We start from the raw sequence: 17,836 nt of genomic DNA, 5'->3' as shown, positions 1-17,836 counted from the left end.
TCGTACTGGTAAAAAAAATCTGGACAGTCGATCGAGTCTAGTCCACCATTGCATTACATTCATTGATCTTCGCTCCCTCACGTCAATGGCACTCAGTGTGAAAACTACGGGGTAAACTACTATACTACTACGTGAGTTGGTGTGTTGATGTCGCATGACCTTAATATGGCTTAAGTCTAAAGATATGATGCGACTACTTTTGGTAGAGTCTAGATTTACTGCAACTTCATGGAGAGATGAGAGTTACGTCACGTTATTTTGAGAACACGAACTTCTATGGCTGTACTGTATCCGGACATCTTTTAATTAAAGTGGTTTACCAGGAAACAAGCGAAGCAGATGCACAGACAGAGACAGAGTCACGTTCCTGCCACTCGGATCTTTCCCGTCACTAACACGCAGTGCAGTGCAGTGGATCGTGGAGTGTGGTAAATCGGCAGATTGGTTTGATTTTGTAAAGAAAGACATGAATGAATGATGAAGGACGAGCATGAACCCAGGACAAATTCAGTACTTTCTGTGATATAATTGTAATCATCTAAACTAGGGGTCTGTTAAAAAAGTTGTGACCGATTCAGTGAGACACAGAAACAGAGAGACAGAGAGGGGCACTTTCTTCTGATCTGGAGCTGGCCCGTTTCGGCATCAGGAACGTTATCCAAAGATGGGGGATAGTCAAGGAACATCAGTTATAAATGAGAATGACACACGTCAACTGTTAGATCACTTCTCCAAGACTCAATACAGAGCTCGTGAAGGCAGTAGTAAAGTAAGTTTCCAATCTTACTAGACCTTCTAATACTATTCTTAGTATTAGAGTCTAGAACTAACTATTAAAAGCAGATTGGTGAATCTAAGTTTGAACAAAGTCGGACCAAGAAATGTAAAGTTATGAATTTTGGAAGTTGTAATCACTATTCGTACTTCAAATTAGCTGAATTGGAAGTGACACTGTCACAAAGTGCCAGAGAGTTTTCCCATTTATTAAAAAAACCTTAAAGTGATAAAATGTCTATTTTACACAATGAACATGTATGAAACCATGACTCGTTATCTGGACATCCTCAAGGGAGAAGGCACTTTGGAGAAACACAGAAATGCATAATATTTTTGTTCTGTATATCATGATAAATGTAAATATGATGTCTTTATAGCTTGTCATTTTTTTCTTATTAGAACCTCTAGACTATATATATGAAATAATCTTCTTGCTTCATGAATCATAATGCTTCTTTTCCATGTTCTTTGTAATGCAGGTTGAAGGATTTGAGAGGAAATGTCTTGCTTTGTTTGCAAAGGACTACAAATACTCAGTAAGTTGCCTTGCCTTGTTTTATACTGTGATCCAGATTCCTTTAATACTAGTGAAGGACTTGTTGGGGGTGGTAGGTAGATGGATGATGAACAATGCCGGTACCAATGGTGACAAGGGAGGGTTCAAGTATTCCAAAAAGTATGACTGGCAAATCGATACAAAAAGAAAGGGTTAAAATGTTGTCAGGCATGAGAAAGGGGGTATCCAATTCCCCAAATCTCTTCCCACATGACACCCCCACTTCCCCACATTGCTCCTGAATGCTACTTGATATCATATTCCCTTAGGGTAGTAGGGTAAACATGGTATGTCTCTTTTTAACACCCTTCTTCTTCTTCTTCAATTGGAGTACATCCCTCTTACAGATTATTGTTCTTAATATTAAGATATGAAGCTATTGAATAGAAGAAAAAAAGTTTTATCACAATAAGTTTTCACTCCTGTGAGATATTTCACACGGCAATAGCATCAAAAACACAAAGTTTTGAAACCAAGAAATTAACTGAAGTGAGTTTAAAAAAATATATAATAAAATAATATTTTAGATTTTCTTCATTAATTAAACTTGGAAAATGGGGTTTAAAGAAAATGCTGTGACCTGACACTTGTTTTTTGTTTTTGTTTGATTGAAAAGGTAATCCTGAATTCGAATGGGGAGCTTTGTGGTCACTACCCAGGCAAGTTGGTTATACTGGAGTACATGTTAGGAGCTGATGGACAAGTAGGAGAAAGGTAAATCCTTCAAGTGTACCGATTTTCTTAAATTGTTTTGTGTGTGGCTAGAATGTAAAGAAATCAACTCCAAAATACTTTACATTGTGTCATACAACCCAGCAGATAAGGCATATAGAGAAAATAAAGAATAACACATTATCAGTGCACCTTCTATATCATTCCATGTAATAACATAAAAGAACCAAGGTCCCAAGGTCCGACTTGGGTTCCCTGCAGGCCCTGATTCCAAGCGAGCATCGAGAAGTCTGCTCATAAGTAACTTTATGTTAATTGAGCGTGTATTTAAAGTGCTAATTTATACATGCAGTTTCTCTTTATAAAAGTAATATTCAAAGCTCATATTTTTGATATAGTATAGCCAAATGGAATCTCTAACATACATAACAAAATATATTTTAGTAATTGGTATACAAGCTTTAAAGCCACTAGTCCTGCTCCTATGTATAGGGGCAAGAAATGTAAATGGGTCTATCATTATTCCATTCTGAAAGCATCTCCCACACTAACATTTCTTGTTATATTGTGATTATTAGGACTAGTGATCAAGAGATAGGCAGCACTTTTCTCTGAAAAATATTCCAGTTCATGAACCTCATAGATTTTACAAGAAAATACATTTTTTCTTTGGAGCTGCTTTAACAATACAATAAAGGTTGTTAGTTCAATTTGGCTCAAAGTTTTACAATATTTGGCTCAAAGTCTAAAAGGTTATCAGAGAGAGAGAGAGATTCCTTGTTGAATTGACATACCCTTCTAACAATTTCTCTATTTCAGAGACCATGTGGAGAGCATGTATGATGTGACCAAGCTGAGAGAGATAATGTGCCGCTCAAGATTTGCTAGGTGTAGGGAGAGATTTGTCATGCCAGTTATCCTCTGTGATGGCAAGGTAAGTTCTTTCATAATGGCAACAGTGTAAAATAAATACTTTTTAGTTCAAGGAGAAGTCCACCTTGATATCAAGTTGCAACTTAAACATGAGGGTAGACTTCCCCTTTCACTGGAATTCTCTTTGGATTTGCCCTAGATGTGAGATTTCCTTGCGACAGTTCCTATGTATTTTATATGTCTTTGCTAGAGCTCACTTTAAGAGCTCCTTTTTACACAGCTCTCTTCAAAACACTCTCAAGCTAAATCACTCGCTACTCCCAGTAACATGTATTTTTCACAAATTGTCTCTTGATTTCTTGCCATAATTATTTATGAGTTGTTCAAAGAGCTGTAGTAGAAAACAAATTCTCAAGAAATTGATCCTTGATGTCAGTCATTTTATGATATCAATACCTTTTGCAATCTCTTAAAGGTAATATAAAGTTTTGGTACGGGGTCATGAATTTGGTTCAAATGAACATATTGAAAGCACATGCGATCCTACAATATTCAGTGGTCGTTGTCGCGGTTGAAATCAGTCTAAAGTTATGAAATTGTAAATAATAAACTCTTTATGTTGTATAACTCCCTCTCAAGGTCAAGATTTTAATTAAGCTATAAAACAATTTTTCTTGACTAAAATCGATCGACTAGCTATTCCCGTTTGGAAATTATATATCATAGCTACATGTTCTGACATTTTTATGATCGCAGCTACCATTGTACAGCCGTAGGCGCTATTTGAAATGTTTTGAAATTTACCGGGAGCACCGGTAAATTTGTATATTCAATTTTTCTCGAAAGCAGAAGTGTTTTAGGGGCTAAATCTTTTAGTGCTTATAATACATCCACAGGGGCATCCAAATATATCAAAATTTTAAAGAATCACTATCCACCCAATTTTCAAAATTTCCCAAAACTTTGTAATACCTTTAACTTGATGTACTGGGAAGGGTGAAAGTGAAACTGTGATTATGTATTGAAGATCATTTAATTATTTAATTAAATCCTTTAATAGGCTTTGATATGCTTGTGTGATCATAGTAAAGACTTTCAAAAGTGAAACTTAAGGTCTTATTATAAATAATGATAGTTGTTCAAATTTCAATTGTACAGTTATATATTATGCAGTGTACCAGTACATGTTTTCGTTTTCTTCTTCTTTTCTTCTTTTCTCATTGGAAGTAGAGAACCATAGAATCTTTTTATAACATCAAAGTTATTGGAAGATTTGTCTTTAAATGAATAGCAATGACACATTTTAGCTTGAGAGTTAGAACATTCTTGATTATCTTTGATGTAGATGCTCATTTTGTTAAATGTTTGTTACATATAAATCAATCTATTTTCTTTGCATTTGTAGCACATTTGCAGATCAGCTACCCTCTCGGGAGGTCCTGAGATATATGGACGTTCTGGCTTCAACTACCTCTTCTCAGGTATACCTTTCTAACTGTAATGACATTGTATAGAGCATTCACGGTCAGAATTTGAATTATCTGGGCGTCTCTGTTTTGTGCTTTTTTATAGCTATGTAGAGCAAAATGGAAGGTGTTTGTAGATTTTTATTGTATGTAAACGAGATCACTAGCAATCTAAGATTCATGCATTCAATACATTATTTTATTTTGATAGATAATAATATTGAAAAAATTTCAAATAAAAATAAATGTCAATTAGCTTTTCCTGTGTTGTCTCTTGATTGCAATATGTTCAGTGAATTTAGAATTAACATGTAAGATGAGTATGGATGTAATAGTCAAACCTGTCTATAGCGACCGCCCATGGGAAACACAAAAAGTGGTCTTTGAAGACAGGTGGTTTTTGTAGACAGGTTCCTTTAGTACATTTTCAAGGGAAACAAAGAATGTTGTCTTTGTAGACAGGTGGTCACTAAAGCAGGGTTGACTGTATACATATATACCCTGGTATATCTTTTTTATAAACTAATTTTGATATTTTCATCACTGTACTAGTCTATTGCCAAATGTCCATCCTGTAGAGTGGTTCAATCAAACTCATTTCTTTTTCCTTGACAGGAGGTGAAAGTGCAGAACTAGATGATGAAGAAACTATGACCAGTCTAAGTAGGAGCCCATCTACAAGGTAAGTGTTTCATGCTTATTTTTGCACTGACAAATGTTAATCAATTGCTAATACCTTATACACTATCTTTGAAGATGTGTTTAGTCTGATTTGATGTGTTTGGAGGAAGTGGGTTTTGCAAAATTGTCTAAATTGATCAAATCACCTCAAAATGTGTTGCTCTTTCATTCCCCTTTGGCATGTTAACATTGAATATGTAAATTTATTCAGGTTAAAAGGAAAAGCATTTATCTTTGCTTCCGTGACATTGAGAGTTATACTGGATTTCTTTGATCCCTAATACCAGTCAAAGTCTTGGTTGCATTTTGGATAACATGACTAGATAAGGAAGATACTCGTTTATACATATCTATGCATCAATTAGTCTACTAAATACATGGATCCAGAAAATAAATTTAATTGAAACAAGTATAGAATATCCCCTTATCCTCAACATATTAAAATCCTTAAATCTACTGATCCAGAATATATACCCCACAATTATACTTTGTCAATCAATATTTACTTGTTATTTACTCTGCAGTAGCAACGATTGGCCATTGTTTGACCGCTACAGAGGTCAAGATATCAAGCTGTTGAAGATGCTCCAAGTGACCGCTGTGTGTGACCTTATGCTAGAGAACAAGAAAGTCAAGTTTGGGGTCAAGTAAGTGACCTGATGGTGATCCAAGGGATGATTGCTCCAGGCTTTATTTCATCTAAGATATATGGTTAGGGTTAGGGTTGCACGTGGTTCTTAGAAATTTGCTGAGGTGAAATTTTCTCGCAAGTATCACTTCATGAAAGATATATAGGGTTAGAGTCAGGATGGCAACTTGGATTTAGGTTAGGTTTAGGTGTAGGGTTGGGTATAGTTTTTTGTTCATGGTTGATATTTGATTAGTGTAGGATATTGAATGTAGCAATTTTTGCTGGAGCATGCATTGTAGTCCCCTTGCATCTCCTTTAGAGTAGAAGTCAAGTTGATCACATATTGTGAAAAGAGGTCAGTTGGGTTGAAGTGGGGAATTGGTGGCAGAGGAATTGTCTCTAGAGCGACCTGACACGTGCAAGAGATTGCATAACAGTCGACCCACAGGAAGGGTATTGTTAGCAGAGGTGTTATTCTGCGAAAGAGAAATTTACGAGTTAGCACCTGCCAATCATGAGACATAGACATTTACTATTGGGAAAGAACAGAGCAATCAACAGGTTTATAAAAGTTTTAACATGCCATAATGAAAATGGGAGAAAGAGACATTCTAAATAAAAATCTAAAAATTTAGATAAGATGAAAGAAACGTTTTTTAAATGAAAAATGTGGTGAAACATCAATTCGTTTCCAGTATATTAAGGGACGACACATATTCCAAATAAATTGGGCTAGCCAGATAGACTCAGTCTCAGTTATTTCTCTGATTTGTTTCATTGTAGGACCAACTACCGGTATTTATGTTTTATCTAACCCGTAGAGACACGGTTTTTAGTATGATATTTGATTTGTCTGAAAACAGCCACCGCAATACTCTGAGGCTGATGTATCTGTGGTTTTGACAGTGAGATTTCCTCAAATGTCAGACATTTTAGCCCATAATGTGTAAAGTGGCCTAGAACCTGTCTCAACTTAATCCACTGATTTGTGGAAGGCCCTCTGTCAACTGAAATTACACATCAAAATAAGTGAAAAAAGAATGGTCATGAAATGTAAATGAGAAATGGTTTTCATAATATTATTTGACAGTGTAACATCATCAGAGAAAGTGGACAAGGAGCATAGGTATGCTGATTTCTGCTTGCTTTCATTACCGTACCCCGGCTGTGAATTCTTCAAAGATTTCAGGGACAATGGCTTCAATGGTATTAATCTCTTCTTTGACTGGTCACAGGTAAGCTAAATACTTTATGTAAATCCCTTCTCAACCACCACATTTTTGAACAAATGTCATAAAGTAAAAATTCAAGGAAGTGATAACATTTGATTAATACTTTTGAATCTGCTTTTCCTAACATTTTATAAACCATGAATGCCCAAGTCGGCCAAAGATTTTTTGTTTTTAAATTGTGTTGGTGAGATCGTTCCTAATTGCAGTATTCATGAAGTAGGCCATATAGTCATGTCATAGTAACCAGAAGCATAGCCATATGGACTATACGCATGGTTTGACACTAACAGGTGGGGGGGGGGGGGGACACATTGGCACCCATAATCTCATTACCGATCCCCAAAATGTCAGAATTTTAACATAGGACTTATGCATACAGACCCTAATCATTTCAGTCCAGACCCCTATGAAAAGGAGCTAGTGTGAAGCCTTGCTATATGAAAAGAATTAATACCCAGTGAGATACGTCTTATTGATGTACTTTTACATTTTTACAGGACTTTGTTGATGCTGATCTGAGTATACCAGACAGAGTAGCCACCTCCACAGGCATTGACTGGCATATGTACAGGGTAAGATATTCTTTCAATATGCATGGACTTTACCCTAGCATTAACATCACATATGTGCTGTTGTTGTTGTTGTTGATGTTATTGTTTGCCTTTAGTTTTAGGTATAATTACTTTGTGGTATCAACCAACTTTGATTTGGCACTGTGAAACAATTAACACCTTTCATTCTCATCGGAAGAAATGACTGCTTGAATATTTCCATAGGACTACCCAACCTTATGTAAGACTATCAATATTTGAATTTGATTGTTGACTTCAATTTTGTTTCACGACAGTCGTGTGTTTATTAAAAGTATGATTTTAATGATATTGACCTCAATCAAACAGTGGCAGGCAAGTAAGTAGGAATGATCAGTCCCCAATTCTGTATCAGTGATGATTTCAATGTCCTTTTGCAATCATAATATCCTTGATTTTGTTATTTAATTTTAATTTTAATTTGTTGTCACAGCAATGGGATCTGGTGAAGATCACACAGAACTACCTGAAGCTCCTGCTCTTCCTTATCAAAGATGGTGAGTAAAACCTCTAACTTTGCTAGGAAACATCCATGTTATATTACAATACAGTCAAACCTGCTTTAGTGACCACCTGTCTACAAAGACCACATCCCCCCCCCCCTTGAAAATGGTTTCTCATTGAAACATGTACTATAGGCACCTGTCTTCAGAGACCACCTGCCTATAACAACCACCTTACTTGTCTCCCTTGGGTAGTCTTTATGGACAGGTTTTACTAAGTAACATTTTGATGTTTATACAGAAGGTTATATTGCCCTGCTTAATCCTTGCTGTATGCTCAACAGAATACATAACTTCTACAGTAGACCAAAGACTACAGTCCTTATTTGCTAATTGTAGTGAATTCTCTTGAAGTTTATCTCTGTTATTCCTTCCACAGTGGGAGATATTAAGTTTTGAACTTTGTCCACTTACACATTGTCAAATAATATGAATTAAATGTTATTTTTCCCCTTTTCTGCTTCTTGGAACGACTTTAGTGTTGATTTAAATGATAGTGCTTGTTCTTTTTTTCTATGAAATATGAATGATGTTCATCTCTACCGATTCCATGACCACTAAAGATCTGCTTGAAAATAGTTTTTGTTTTTCCTTTTATCCAAGCTGTTGAAAATGAGTGTAAAGAAAGTATCATGTTGTTTATTGTGCAGGAGATTCTGGTGTGTTAGTACATTGTATATCAGGCTGGGACCGCACACCTCTTTTCATCTCTCTTCTCAGGCTTTCTCTTTGGGCGGTAAGTTATCACCTACATTGTACGTATAATATATGTATAAAAGGAATGGCCTTATATGGCTGCCAAATGGTGCTTTCAAAATCTACTGGGCAATGACATCTTGCGTAAACCTTGCAATCCATTCAAACTACACTCCTTCTCCATTGTGATGATGCATGAACATTACTGATGAACCAGCCAATATGGCACTGCTCAGCAAGCATATTCAAACATTACCTGCAGCCTGATAAAGCAATCTCTTCAATCTTGTGTGCTTCATTTGATTAAATTTCTTGGTTAGATCAGTCTCTAAAAAATGTAATGATGATATGTGTCTATGCAATGAATTGAATGTTGTTTGGTAAATTCACTTAAAAGTAGAAATAAAAACACTGCTCATCAATGTTCATAGTAATTGCTTGGCAATTTCATGTCTGTCATGTCATACGTTTCCTGGTTTCTTGTACAATAAAAATTGAGAAATATTGTAGTATAAAGATAAAGTTGAGTTCTAGTCATGCGATTGCATTGTGAAAGAAACATTGTGGAATCGATCAGAAAAGGTTGATCATCTAGCGTTTAAGTATTGGGTGTGTACTGCAAGGTTCTAGAATCATCGAAATGATAAGAAATTTGGCCCAGTCTTGGTAGTTACAAGCACTGTACATAGAAATATGTATAAGGGATTACACGAACATGTGGCATAAAAATCTGTCCCGATTTGTAAGCTTTTACATGCCATATTTAGAATATTAAGGCATTTGAAGAGACATACTTTTTAGGGAACATTTTTTATGTGATGTTCTTCCACACTTGCATAACAACAATGATAGCGCTCACAAATTATTTTTCATCTTTTCCCAGAAATCGACCTTTTAAATGCCTACCGGGTAGTTGTTATTACAAAATGGACATGTCATTCATGTATATTTTTTCTTTGCGCACACTGTATCTTACTTTGCCCTTCTTCCTCATTTCCCACAGGACTGCAAAGCCCATGCAAACCTTAGTGCAGCTGAAATACTCTATCTCACAATTGCATATGACTGGCTCTTATATGGGTAAGTACTGTTGACATTTCTGAAGATTTAAACATATGCAATCACCATTATACTAATGACATTGGACTCTGCCCCTTATTATCAGTGATCTTTTGTTTGGGGAATTCCATTTGCTGTAGAATGTAGAGAAGGGTGTTTACTGCAAGTGCGGAAGTGTTATTGAATTCCATGATTTGGTTAATATTACATGGAAAATCACCTCGATCAGTTAATTGTACCAGGAAATAAAAAGGCAGGACATCAAAAGAATATCTACTAGTGTTATTATTGTTACAAGAGTTCTAGCTTTTTAAAACAATTTTGAATCAGCTGTCATTATCAACTTATTTTTTAATGAGAGTATTCTTTTAATCCCTGGAAAGTTTTCAATATATGTTTCAAGCATTTTCAACAGGTGTTGTTGTCATAAACATGATGATTATCTCAAAATAGTAATTTGTCTAGGGTCATGAACACTAAATCTCATTCTGTCAATATCTTTTGTGCAGGCACAATCTATGTGACAGATTAGGGAAAGGAGAAGATGTAAGTACTCATTTTCTGTCATGAATGATTTGATTCAAAGTGCATCTTTTATGGCAGTGATTCGAGTTGGATCTATTCACAAATGCATGCTAACCTAATTTTGTGTTTTATTGATGTAGTGAACAAATACATGAATGTTGTACGATTGTTTACAGTCCTTTTATTGTGTGTTTGAAATAAAGTGAATTGCATTAAATGTGAAGTTTACTAAACGATCATACCTCAGAATATAGTTTGACCAGGATTCTATAAACCTCTGAAAAATTGCTTTGCACAGCAATATCTTGCATATAATTGAATACCAAAGATAACATGTATTAGGGCCTTAGGGGTGAGGTAAAAAAAGAACTACCACTATTGATACTTGCTTGGCATGTTCATTCCGATTGATTTATTTGTAATTGCCTCCCAGGTTTTCTTCTTCTGTTTCAACTTCCTGAAGCACATCACATCCGATGACTTCTCATTACTCCAAAGAAGGTCAGTTAACTCATTGGATACAATTTAATGTTGGTATAAGAAAGATTTTCTGTAGACTCCAACTTGCGTTATCTTATTATCTTAGGCATAGTATTTCAAGGGTTAATACATATACGTGTGGAAGGTGGATGCAGTTTTTTAATCCAACTACCTTGATTAATATCGTTAGTTCAGTCCATCTTTTTTATTATCATAAGAAGTTATTGACTTCAAACTGTCAAAGTGTCTTGTTATTCCAATTGTTATCTTTCATTATACTTGCCATATACTTGGACTCTTTTAAAGTTGTATGGAATAATTTTGTTTAAAAGAAAAATTGATGAATAAATAGATTAATGTATTGAGTGGAGTATTATACACTGTTTAATAGTTTCATTGATGTGAATCATGAAGTTACTTTGAAACAACATGCTCTCATTTTTATAACAGAATTGACAAAATATTTCATACAATAACCTCTGACCTATGATTAAAATTACATATATATTTGTAATAATATTCTTAGAATAATATACCAATTAAATATGATAATTGAATCTCTTATACTACAGCAGACGACACAGAGCATCGAGTAGAGCAGACTCAGAATCCTGTCTTGAACCGATGGTCTTATTAGGTTTGTTTATTATTCATCCTCCCAGCTCATACTTTGTTTCATTTATGACATTCTGTATAACTTGCTTCAATGAAATTACAATTAATTGTTATAGCAAGAAAACAAAGAAAACACAGTATTAAAGAAAACATAAAAGTAGGTAAGTCCACTGATATTATTTTGTGTTTAATTGGAGTATTTAAAAAAATCTTAAGTAGAATACCGGTAGTCAAATACTGAAAACGATTATTTAGGGAGAAATTGTTGTCTTTTTTATCTTACAAATACTGTGTTCAATTTATGTACAATCTAACAAAAATATGAATAATAACACATTTTACGATCATAGCAATTGAAATTAAGTTTTTGACAGTTCAAGATGGATTTTGCTTGATATTCCTAAATCATAAATTATCAATTTCAGCTAATGCCAATTATAAATCAACTAAGAACAACATAATGGGAAGGATTGTTAAAAACTCTTTGGAAATGCAAACTGTTAGATTTCCAATGCATATCATTATGTACACTCTACAGCCTATGCATTTTAGAAATGGAAATTCCTCTGTATCAAAAAATTTGCAATTATTTCCCTTTCCCTACAGATCTGGAAGAAAGCAGGAAATACAAACTAGGTAGTAACTCCAGTCTGGGCAGTAACATCAGTATTACCAGCATCAGTAGCACAAGCTCTCCTATCTTAACATCTGTTCAAGACTCTAGCTGTAAAGAAGAAACAAGGAATGGAGATGTTCATCAAACATCAAATGGTGCTCCCAAATATAATGTGTAAGATTCATTTGTGCTCCATTGGTCTTTCATCATCCTGACTATCTTGATAATGTTGTGGTGTATAGCTTTGTTCCTCTTCTTGCTCTCTTTAAGTCTATTTCTTCTTCTATTTCTCTTTCTTTATCAATTTTACTCCTTTTGTCCCTTAAAGTTTATCTCTTTTTGTCTTTAAATTTTGTTGTTGTTGTTGTTATAAACTTCTTCTAAAATATCCTTTTGATTACTAAATGATTGTGTCATTTGTTGTTATTTACATCTTCTGATGTTTCAGCATTTTTGTTTACCGAGCCCTGTCTTCATTACATTAAAAAAATGGATGGTCCACTTTCATGTTTATCCATTTGATTGTCTAAAATAGTTCTACATGTTCCACAGAAGAGTAGAGAGTGTGCATGTACTGAAAAGTGCAAAAATGTAATTGAATCCAGTGACCAGGGTATTAAAACTGTGATTCCTTTGGTTAGATATGATGTAACTGTAAATGGTGCTGTTTACAAAGAGTTATTGGCATCATTATATTGTAGTAGTTAATAGTTGGTTTAATAGAGTGATAAAGCTTACATAGTTAGATCATTTGATCATTGCATGGACTTCTGCCTTAGCCGAATCATTGACAAGTTGACTACACATCCTGTTTACTTTTAGTTTTGTTTCCTTGTTGATAAAAACAGATGGCAGAATTAATCATGTCTCTTTTTTCAGTAGACCAAAATCAGCACTCCACCGACCTGAGAGCACGAAGCAAACTATCATCCAATCAGCAACCAGTCCTGTAGCAGTACCCAGGTCATGTCGAAGGTCATCAGCTGATTTGGTGAGGGGTCACTCATGATTGACACTTTGAATATGTATATAATGTTTACTGGCTTTGAGGAGGATATGAAATTGGGAAATACAATCTTTTATCACCCCCAAAAATCAGCCAGTCAATAGTATTATTATTTAAAAGTTTAAAGATAGGAGGAAGTCTGCCTATTACAGACTGCTTTATTACAGGCTTCTCTATGGGTAATAGAAGCGTGAAAAGTATTAATGAATGTTATGATAATTACATGCCAGTGTAAGATAAATTAATTTTTCTTTCCCGTTTTATTTATTTAGTGATTTTATCTTCGTATGTGTAAATATGTAGAGTAAAATATTTTCATTGATAAATAATAGTACAATAATTATAAACAAACCAAACAAAAACAAAAACTTATTGAACTTGTATGCATTACTTTTATGACCCTATTTTTGTTTCTTCTTCATTTTCCTCATCAGGCAAAGTCAACATCATCAGCATGTGGAAGGTATGTAATATTATGGATGGCCTATTTTACATCAAAGACTACAGAAACATAATATGTAGCATTTTCATGAAGATCAGTTTTTACAAATACTGTTCTGAGGCAGTGGCCCAAGTGAATTGATGGAAATTCAAACAAAATGCATCAATTTCATTTTTTCAATGAATGGAATATTCTTTGTTTGTTTGATAACAACTTATTTTTTGCTCTTATATACAAAATTGTGAAAATATTATGTCAATTTCAGGTGATTTGATTAATTTGTATTCAATTGCTCCCTTCATACCATTTCTAGAGCAGCAAAATTGCATAATGACTGGAACTTATTTTGACTATGATACATGTACAATTATTATTTGAGGTACAGTAGTCGGCAGGATTGGGGAGAAAAAAGTTGTATTTAATTTTGTGACTTTACAGAGCTAATCCTTCTGTGTGAATGTTTTTATCAGGCACAAGTAGTGTGAAGGCGAATTATTGTTTGGCGTGGAGGAAGCATTTAGGAAAAAGCTAACGCACTAAATAAGAAAGTAATTAATTCGCCTTTGTGTTGTTTCGGTTCACAGATTATATTAGGCACAGGTAGTGTAAAGGGGTACTGAAGAAATAACACTTTATTTTTCACTCTAAGATAGATTCTGTTTCACATGACGGCAGCTTTTAAGTAAAAGCTAATAAACTAATTGCAATTTTTTTAATATTCCCCTTTGTGATTTTTCAGTTGGCAGATAATATCAGGCACGGGGAGTGTAAAGGGTTACTTCTCAGCTCGAGACTCGCCCCTCACTATTAATTCAGACATCTCTAGTGGATCAGCTAGCTCAGCTAACAGCAACCCACCAATGTAAGCATACTCTGGCCTATTATGTTTGATGTTTACATTAGGCCATCTGAAATCGATTCCTGGTTCCGTGTACCCCCCCCCCCTCCCTTCTTGGCTTGACAGATATCAGTTGTGTTGTGGCACAGATTAATGTAAGATAACAGTCATGAGTGATGTGTGCAGTCTTCTGTTTTCTGATGCCCTGGAAAATAATTTCTATCCATTGTGTAAGTTTCTTCGTAAAGGGTTTCCGGTAACTTTGTCATAGATCCTTAAAAAAAAATCCTTGATTTAGCTCATGCTGCAATGATAATTACAAACCTTTAGGTCAAGCCTATCGCCTGTCTGATTATCAAGATAGTTTTATGCTTGTCAAACGGTTTTCATAACACTACAGTCTATTGGGAAAAAAAGAGTATGGTAAAACTGGTCACTCAAAGGTTTTTACTTTTTTGAGGCACTTCTGTATCTTTTTGAAGCGCAATTTTTTTTAAGGCTTCAATATAACACCATATCACAGACGCTGATAACAAGTAGAGCTGTGCATCTCAGATTTAACATTGTTAAACGATCACTTTAATAAACGGTTAGAATTTATCTCCTTTCCAGACCTGAGCATATCCCTGAGGAGAGCATAAGGAAGCAGAGGCTAGACCAGGTCCGAATGGAGTTTAACAAGATCTACTCGTCAGTGATTGGTCCCAGATACGCCATGGAACCCAGCACTGGAATAGGGGGTGTGTTAGGAAACCTGGTCACGAAAGTAGGACTCAAGGGTGGAAGGGGTCAGTACGCATAGCACATGGCCTTTCACATATGACTGCATTTTTTGGTGAGGTTGTAAGTCTTCACGTTTGCAAGGTGCCTGTTGAAAGTGCGGGTGGCGTGTATAGCACATGGCCTTTCACATATGACTTTGCTAAGTCTTCACATGTAAGAGGAGTCTCTTAGCATATAGCACATGGCCTTTCACATATAGTAAGTCTTCACAAGTGAGAGGTGCTGGTTCATTGAGGTAGCACATGGTCTTTCACACATGACTGTAAGTCTTCAAAATGTGAGAGGTGCCTGTTGAGGTAGAAGATATTGCACATGGCCTTTTACAGATGACCCAATTTCATGTGTGGTTGTAACTCCTCAAGCATAAGAAGCTTGGGTTAATGCTGGGGCTGTATACGCAGCACAGACAGCTCCATTTCTGGCACCAAGAGAAAGAGCCTAGTTTGATTGTGGTAGCTGCAATATCCTAATCCATGTATGCCTGGAACCATCATAAGGATGATCTTTGTTTGGAGGATCTTCATCATTGCAGCAAACTACAAAGTCAGGCACCATCTGGGAGAGGTGTGATCAGTCTGCTGTAATATTTGCTTCATTCCAATCACGGCACTGCAGTTAAGACCTTGCCTCACATCAGCTTGTGTCCTAGCCGGGCCCTGCATCAAGATAATAACTCTACCTACAATCCATGTTAAAATTCTATTGTAATTCCCTTTCTTGCTACCATCTTATAGAATATTACTGTTGATTGATATGATTTATGAAGGAGGTTCTTTGGGAAGATATGGGGAAGTTTTAGGGAGTTGAAACCTTTCTTTTTCTTCTAGAAATATATAGACCATTCCCTGTTGATTATATGTTTTCATGTACTAATGGTAGTATTACAATACTATCTGATGTGTAGTGCAAACTTGTTCTGCTTTGAATAGTGCTGTAGCCATGGTTCGTGGCAAGACTCATATAATTTTAACTTGGATTGTGCTATTGTTTTTATATTTTTTCATTTTTGTTGGTCATAAGTCTCCCTCTCTCTCTCTCTCTCTCTCTCTGAAAATATCTAAATTGAAATTGTTGAGTTGATTTTGATCTTGATTTCCCAATTTTCAAAGGCCTTGATACATTGATAGTTATACAATTTAAAAAAAAATATAATAGGTGATGTATATCATTCAAGCAGCATTTTTTTTAAAGCATGCAGTTAATAAAAATTCTTATTTTCTCCATAATTGGGTATTTCCAGATCGATTGGTCAGTTTAGCAGATTATCTACAGTTTAAACACCTCAAAATGATACTACGTGGCTACCTATATAGCTCTCATGTTTGTCACATGGTAATGCTTTATGCACTCCATTATTAGTATTGCCCTGGTTTATTGCATAATCATATCAGGTACCCCTTAACAGCAGGGTAAAAGTGGCACATGCCTTGCCAAATTTGGAGAGCTAGGCTTGGATTTTAACCATCAACTTCTTGAATTAAAGTAAAGTGAAGCAACAAAAGTATCAATACCATGACACCTCCACAATTAACATGACTTGTTGCAGTAAGAGGGGGCAATATCATCTGTTAGGAGCCAGAAGGGCGTTAACTCTGTGTCAAACATGAATTACTATCCTTCTGGCTCCAAACAGACAATGTGTCAATTGTGTGATGCAATTAAAGCTAAAGACCAGTTATGGTCATGCGATTGCATTGTGAAAGAAACGTTGTGAAAATCGATCAGAAAAGGTTGATCATCTAGCATAGATGTACTGCAAGGTTCTAGAATCATCAAAATGATAAGAAATTTGGCCAAGTTAGAAGCACTGTACACAGAACGATGTATATGGGACTACACACACGTGCGCGACACATGCATTTCATATCTCTCAACAGGCGAGAGATACACTAATTTACCAAATATATCAATTAGTAGGCGGTTTCCCGTCAAAATTTTTATCATCATGTAATATTCAAAACATATTCTTTCACATGATTGGTAATAAGAGCTTCCATTTCATTTTTTGAAATTGGGGCGTTTCCAATACTGGTCTTTACCTTTAAGTTTCTTTACCCCCCAAAAAAATCCACACTTGAAGATGAAGGCCAAAAAAATTAAATCTTGCCACTTCTGGATGAGTACAATCATTTTCAGAAATTTAATCCAGCTGAATGGTATGCCTTCATTATATATATTATTTAACCTGTTTACATGGGCATGAGGATAATCAAATTGATTGAAAAAGTAATGAAAAACATACATGAAAGGTTTATGGAATATCAAAATTTCTTATTGAAAAATGGAAAATTGACATTGGTTTTCAAGTTAAGATATGACTTTCTTTGTAACTCTGTGTAATGAGATGATTAATTTTAAAGAAATGTCATACAATATTTGATTTGTCCATATGTGATCTTGCTTTCCTTGATTATTGTGGACTGATTTTTCAACATACACGTAGTACCTTTATACATAGAGCACACAAAGATCTTATTTCTTTCCATGTAAGCAGCTGTTATATGATAATGAATATGTCCATTTATGAACTGCAGCTAGTATATGAATATACTCTGCTGCGCTTACTGATTCAAAGTATCATAGTATTAACTCCGCTGTAGGTGTCAAGGGATTTCTTCCTACCGGGTACCCATTTACTTCACCTGGGTGGAGAGAGGCAAATGTAGATTGATATCTTGCCAAAGGACATGAGTGCTGCGGCGGGACTTGAACCACAAACAATGTAATCCACAGAATGTCCTCCAATGTTATAGGTATGGCCTGTTTGTTTGTTACATTACAAACTCAAATGCATT

At 35.2% G+C, this 17,836-nt stretch overlaps 1 protein-coding gene across 4 annotated transcripts; it reads left to right on the top strand.

Annotated features, from left to right (window-relative positions):
• Nucleotides 1–476: 476 nt before the first annotated feature.
• On the top strand, nucleotides 477–16,798 carry LOC115919259 (myotubularin-related protein 14-like). Of its 4 annotated transcripts, none has more exons than XM_030972610.1 (20): nucleotides 477–769; nucleotides 1,257–1,313; nucleotides 1,950–2,047; nucleotides 2,825–2,939; nucleotides 4,284–4,359; nucleotides 4,960–5,026; nucleotides 5,550–5,672; nucleotides 6,747–6,891; nucleotides 7,386–7,460; nucleotides 7,912–7,975; nucleotides 8,632–8,717; nucleotides 9,681–9,757; nucleotides 10,246–10,282; nucleotides 10,695–10,762; nucleotides 11,317–11,378; nucleotides 11,963–12,146; nucleotides 12,852–12,963; nucleotides 13,413–13,441; nucleotides 14,160–14,282; nucleotides 14,871–16,798. In XM_030972610.1, exons 1-20 carry the CDS (start codon nucleotides 665–667, stop codon nucleotides 15,058–15,060), a joined length of 1,893 nt encoding a protein of 630 aa, XP_030828470.1. In that variant the 5' UTR covers nucleotides 477–664; the 3' UTR covers nucleotides 15,061–16,798. The 4 variants fall into 4 exon arrangements, with proteins under 4 accessions (XP_030828470.1, XP_030828469.1, XP_030828468.1 ...); XM_030972609.1 differs by having other exon boundaries at nucleotides 11,314–11,378; nucleotides 12,855–12,963; XM_030972608.1 differs by having other exon boundaries at nucleotides 11,314–11,378.
• Nucleotides 16,799–17,836: the final 1,038 nt, after the last annotated feature.

The sequence above is a fragment of the Strongylocentrotus purpuratus genome, unplaced genomic scaffold (assembly GCF_000002235.5).
Source record: "Strongylocentrotus purpuratus isolate Spur 01 unplaced genomic scaffold, Spur_5.0 spur5_scaffold_6, whole genome shotgun sequence".
In the NCBI taxonomy this organism is placed as follows: domain Eukaryota; kingdom Metazoa; phylum Echinodermata; class Echinoidea; order Camarodonta; family Strongylocentrotidae; genus Strongylocentrotus; species Strongylocentrotus purpuratus.
This window is presented reverse-complemented; position numbering and strand designations above follow the sequence as displayed.

Excerpts from the sequence above, each read along its gene's own strand:
- LOC115919259 (XM_030972608.1), top strand. The coding sequence starts at position 665 with ATGGGGGATAGTCAAGGAACATCAGTTATAAATGAGAATGACACACGT. Across the intron at positions 4,360-4,959 it reads CTTCAACTACCTCTTCTCAG|GAGGTGAAAGTGCAGAACTA; the intron begins GTATACCTTTCT and ends TTTCCTTGACAG. Across the intron at positions 11,379-11,962 it reads TGAACCGATGGTCTTATTAG|ATCTGGAAGAAAGCAGGAAA; the intron begins GTTTGTTTATTA and ends CTTTCCCTACAG.